This window comes from Austrofundulus limnaeus, unplaced genomic scaffold (genome assembly GCF_001266775.1).
Source record: "Austrofundulus limnaeus strain Quisiro unplaced genomic scaffold, Austrofundulus_limnaeus-1.0 Scaffold2206, whole genome shotgun sequence".
Classification (NCBI taxonomy): Eukaryota; Metazoa; Chordata; class Actinopteri; order Cyprinodontiformes; family Rivulidae; genus Austrofundulus; species Austrofundulus limnaeus.
In genome coordinates, this window is record NW_013954608.1 from 10,617 (window position 1) to 16,537 (window position 5,921).

The following is a 5,921-nucleotide window of genomic DNA, read 5'->3' on the forward strand; positions in this document are numbered from 1 at the left end:
GTGTGTGTGTGTGTGTGTGTGTGTGTGTGTGTGTGTGTGTGTGTCTCTGCACTTCTGTGTGTCAGCAAGCCTGAGAAAAAGAAGGGAGGGGTGGGGGAGGAGGTGTTGCGGCAGCTCTTCTGACTATGGGAGCATATGAGCGAAGCAGGAGTGAGCCGAGGCACACTAATGGCACCAAATTGTTTATTTAAAAATTCAGGTGCAACTGGAGCTTTTGGCCAGCTGAACGGGCCAGGCAACAGGCAGGCATGCCACAGGGAAACTTCCTGTCTCTCCCGATGGACTGTCCAGCCCTGCATAGATTATAGAAAACACTGCATGAGTGAAAAAGGAATTGTAAAAGACTGTGCAGACAATAATGAGGTTAAAAAACTGCTACATTCATGAATATGGTTCTTCCACCATTCATTATTCCCCTTCTTTTTTTCCAGATTGCCCTGGAGTCAGTTTGTGTGATTGATGATGGTGAGACCATGCTGGTGGAGGGTCTCCGTGTCGCCCCTGAGGAAAGGGGGAAGGGCGTGGCAGGTGTTTTGCTGCGCTTTTGCTCTGAGCTGGTAAAGTCTAAATTTCCAGAGGTAAAAGTAACCCGCTTGACCCGTGATGATCCACTTGGACCCAAGGACTTTCAAAAGTATCGTGTCATAACAAAGCAGGTACAACCAGAGAAATGGGACTGATAAAGTGTTCATTGTTTTTGTCAAATAGATCGATTATTCAAAAAATTGTAGTCAAAGTGTTTGATTTATTTATTTAGCTAACATTGGCTTTTTATTCACAGGGAATTCTGCTGGTGCGTTTCAAAGCTGAAGAACTCAAGCTGCGACTTTCCAATTTGATTTCACACGAGGGCATCTTTTCCTCCTTATCCAGTCCTTCTGCTGTGCGTCTTGATCATAAATCCATTCATCAGCTTTATCTAACTACTGACTTAATGCATGGGGTTCTTCCTAATGCCACCGTCATTCAAGACTGGCAGCCTTTCAAGCTTCTGCCCAGTAACTTTGCCATCCTACTAAAGAAGAACATCGACTGGATGGTGGACGATGAATCCAACCCCACAGTGGCCAGCCTCTGCACTTTCCCTTTCAAGGTTCCCATCGGAGATGACTGGTAATCGTATTTCATTCATTCCTGAAATCAAAACGATGCTGCAAAATAACCAAGATAATTACTCTCCCTCAGGCAGTAAACAATGGACTTAAAGTCAGCATGTTTTCATAGGGGCCATGTAGGATGTATATAGTATTATAGATAGCATAATGTTTTTCTTAAACTGGGGTAGACAGAAATCTGGAAGTAAAGAGGCATATTCCTCTGACGTAAGTGGAATTAGTTACAGTGGTACCTGAGCATTAGGAGATAATTAACTGAAGCATCAGCCATGCAGTATCTAATATAAAGTATAAAACATTGTCTTAAATTTTACCTATTATCTTTATTTATTACCTTAGCCCCCTTCACACTGGATAATGACCCCTTTACACTCTTTTGTTACCTACTAGACGTGATAGAACATGACTGGATTGTGGCAAATTTAGAAAAGTTATGTCAGCATTCTTGCTATAGTAATCCTATAACTGACACAACCTGYCATGACTCTCTCAGACTGAGTCAGGATGCAGTAACAAATGAAAAGATCTATGTCTAGCTTGATGTTCCTGTCACAAGAATGGAGTTGATGCTTGGGTTTTACCATGACCCTTGTGAAGCTCTGCAAAATTGTTTTATAAAGTACATTCAGTGATGTCATCAAGCTATTTTTTTGCCAATTTCCTGTATTTTGTGCAGCTATGTGCATGGAACATTCTCTTAGCGCACTTAAGTGGTTGTTTGGCAATTACTCTCAAGCAAAACAAAGAATGAGGTCATCCTACCACAATAGAAGTTGGGTTTAGAGGTCAGAGACTAAACTGTGAGTTCCCAGCAAACTGTGCCTCACATCAAACCTGTATGGACTATTTATCATTAAACCAGAGATCTCACACTTTAGGATGGAGGCAGTCAGGGACACACAGAGCCACATATATCCAGGCCCAGATTAGAGTCTGATTCAGGCAGAAGGCCAACTGGAATCGAAAGGGCAATCCATTGTTTGAAAGGAAAATAAAGAAATACGTTGTCCAGGCAACTGTAGGGAGTCCCTCTAAGAGGGGCCCACAGGAGAGCAATAAAAGAAAATGGTAAATGGACTGTACTTATAGCGCCTTTCTATCCATCCAGGACACTCAAAGCTCTTCACACTACAATCTGTGTCCTCATTTACCCATTCACACAGCACTCTGTTAGGTCTCTACAAAACTAACATGTACAATCATCTATGGAGACTAATCAGTGCCAATCACATTCATACACTGATGGGACACACATCAGAGGCATTAAGGGGTGAAGTGTCTTGCCCAAGGACAGAACAACTAGGACAGCTGGAACGGGGGATCAAACTGGCGACCTACCAGTTTCAGGATGACTCCCCTAACCACTCTGCCACAGCCGCCCCCAAAATGTGGTTTTGGTTTGTCCTCCGATGATCACTACAGCCTTCTGCTGAATATGAGATGAATATTTAGCTGATTATAGAGGGAAACTTTTCCAACTTTAAATAAAATCTACACAATTTCACAATAAACTGACAAAGGCAGCCTGCTATACAATGTGAGGGATAAACATAGATCATGCAATTCTCTGAAAATTAATCAACTCTATATGTAAAGGAAATCATGAGTTTTAGCTTGTGGAGAAAGAAACACCATCAGCAGCATTAAAAATGCAGGTGAAAGAACCTCAACCCCATTCGTCTTTCTTACTTCCTGGTCTAGTTCAAGAGCTTCTTGCTTCACTTCCAAAAGGTGAATTTAAGGACAGCTGAGTATGGACCTGTATTTATAAGGGATGAGCATTTTAAACAAACACACTCTTCAAATCATCAAGTCTAGGAGACATAGTGAATTAAAGTTTACTCATCAGAAATCCTGCAACTAAAACCAATTCTCTAATCATAAAACAGATGTTTCAGGTACAGCTGCTGCTGCTATTGCTAACTGGAGATCTTTATTTTCCTTTATTTTTACCCATCCAATGGATCAAAGTAGAGGAGATGTATTCAGACATTAGTTTCCACTCTAGAGTCCTTTCAAAATAAACTACAATGTTAAGCAGATGCTGTACATTCTGAATTGTTTCTTTTTTGTTTGTTTGTTTTGTCTGGGCGGTATAAGTGCTGTCAAAAATAGCACCCAGATTTGAAAAGCAGCCCTAGGAAACAACTTGTTGTGTTAATATCAGGAGCTGGTGAAAATAAAAAAAAAGAGACTCAAATTCATCTATTTTTTTAAATTCACTTATTTTACCTAGATTTCCACTATTTGGACATCACTGCTTTCCCCCATTATTTTCTGGCACATGAAAAGCATAGATTGTTCATTGTGTTGTAGGTATTTTACTTTATATTCTATACAAAAAGCTTAAAGACTTACAGCTTGAGAAAATGTATTTATACATTCATAACTACAGGCATTTGCAATTGTATTTCACTAAGTGTAGCTCAGGGACATTAATGCCTGGASATGTAATGGAATGGAAAATATTGCAGTGTGGTTCTACTGCTGCAATGTAAATGTGATTGTGTCATAGCTTAGACATGAGGTTGCTGTGGCTAGTCCTAATTTAGGTTCTTGAGCACTAAGCCTTGATGGCCCCACCTCCACATAGGACATTCACCACAGGATCCTGATACACTGTCATCATTACACTGATAGTTTTACACATGCTTCTCAACCTATTGGACACTCTGAAGGACCTCATTAATACCATACAAGACCTTTCACATATTAGGGCCAATTTTTATGCCGTAGTTGGGTCGTAATCCAGTGCAAAGGGGGCTTTAGCATATCTACCCCAAATTTAAGACTCAAAACAAGAAATGGTAAAAAAATATATATATATCTTTTTGGAAGAACGTTTTTCTCACCCATTAAACTGACTCCCTTCTTCTGATGCAGGTATTACCTGAACATTGACATGTTTGGTAAAGACCTGAGCTTGGTTCAGCAGCAGTTGTTGTGCCACCTGCAGTGCCACATGGCCACCTTGAAGGGCCACGTGATGTGCCAGATATTCCTGGATCAAGCACTTTGGAAACCAATGGCTGATTTCTGCCACAACGCCTTGAACCTAGAGCTGGTTAAAGAGTACACTGAACAATGTGTGGTGGAGTCAGATGTCTAATTACAGAAGGTGAATGGTAAAGGAGTGAACACATAACTGAAACACAGTAAACAGAAACATGTTTATTTTTTAAGAGAAAGACAYTTTAAAGTTAACAGTAAAAAATGCAGTATTTAACAGAAACATTAAAAGATCAAAACTCCATGCATTCTACTTCAGTAGTTCTATTAACACTTATTTCATTTCAAATGTACAGTGAGGACACTGGTGGATAATGATTAGTCCTGTTGGTCACCAGTGCAAATTTATTTGAGAGAGAAATACTTCTCCTAAAAATCTTTTCAAAATTAGGGAGTTTCAGGTTTTACTTTGACCAACACTGGATCAATATTAGTAGACAGGAATCAAGTGTAGTTTAATTATTCTATTGTTTGCTTACCTTGAATTAACTTGTCATTAAAATGATTACATGTATGTTTTTAGTATTAACTCTGGGCCCTATTACCTGTATGATATAAAGGTTTAATAGGACTGCAAAGCTTTTTTTCCACTGGTAGCAATAATGCACTCTAGAAACAGTGCAAACAACAGGGACTTTTTGTTTTCTTTCAGAAAGATTAGTCCCTTTACAGCATTTTCATACATTTCATAAATTTTATTATTTTTGTAAATACTGAASTTTAAAAACTGTACAGTGGCAGAGTTGGATTACTGAGTCTGCACAACTTTAAATGCACTTTATTCAATTTACAGTCATGTTGTGTCCACTTTAACATAACAAATAAAATCAAATCAATGAGATCATTTACAGATTTAATCAATCTAATGTTGATAGATGTTTCTGTAACTATAATTAGGACCAGCAGCTAACATTTACATACACAATGAAATGATCTCACACTTATTATTCCATACAGGGTCAGATTTATGTTTTTGTGTATAACATCATTAAATGTATAATATAATGTGTATAAGTTATTAATTTGTTATTTTCACTTGAATCGTGCAATAATGTATTTTTTTCAAGCTCTAATTAAAACCTAAGTATACTTTTGTAAATTGATCACTTTAAATGTCTAATATATTTTGGCATAGCAACACAACCCTCACAATTCACTTTTGTTTTCCCAAACCAATTCACCACAAACATTATCAGTGTTCAAGGCCAACTATAATAATTTTARTATTATTACGGTTAGTCAGGTTTTTTGCTTTGCTAAATAAAAGTTTAAGAATCAGAATCTAAGCATTAATMTGAAAGTATTCAAATGTAAAATGGTAAACGAGTATAGGAACTATAACTCTTAAAATAATGATTTTATACCCCTGTCACACATTTACATTTCTACAGCACTAAGGACGTTTTTTTGTAAAACCAGGAGAAAAATTTCAGTCATTACTGTGATATAAATCCTGTACAACTCAACTGGGGAAAAAACAATTGTGTTGTGGGGAGACATAAAAATTAAAAAGATTTATCTGCTACACTTTTTTCCTAAAGTCCAGCTCTGTCAAACTATGAGGACATCTCATCCAAGGCTCTCTTTAGCTCACCWTACAGATTCTCTGCTATATTTAGGAGAAAACTCCTGTTAAGGCATTACAAAACTTTTTTTTTGCTGACTTGGGTGTGTATTTGAAGCCATTTTGAAAATAAAAACAACAACAACAACAAAAACATGTTCATCACTCATCCATCTTAACCCTATGGTGTTCATTTGGTGATCCACAGTCTGGTTCCTGAACCAAACAGACAT

General features: G+C 37.9%; 1 protein-coding gene across 1 annotated transcript in view; it reads left to right on the top strand.

Annotated features, from left to right (window-relative positions):
- Positions 1–5,223, top strand: part of nat16 (N-acetyltransferase 16) — a 12,611-nt gene extending 7,388 nt beyond the window's left edge. Inside the window, exons 3-5 of the mRNA XM_014034643.1 lie at positions 432–656; positions 782–1,113; positions 3,999–5,223. Coding sequence (XP_013890097.1) covers positions 432–656; positions 782–1,113; positions 3,999–4,224 — 783 coding nt within the window. The 3' untranslated portion in view covers positions 4,225–5,223. The remainder of the gene's footprint in view (positions 1–431; positions 657–781; positions 1,114–3,998) is intronic.
- The last annotated feature ends 698 nt before the right edge of the window (positions 5,224–5,921 follow it).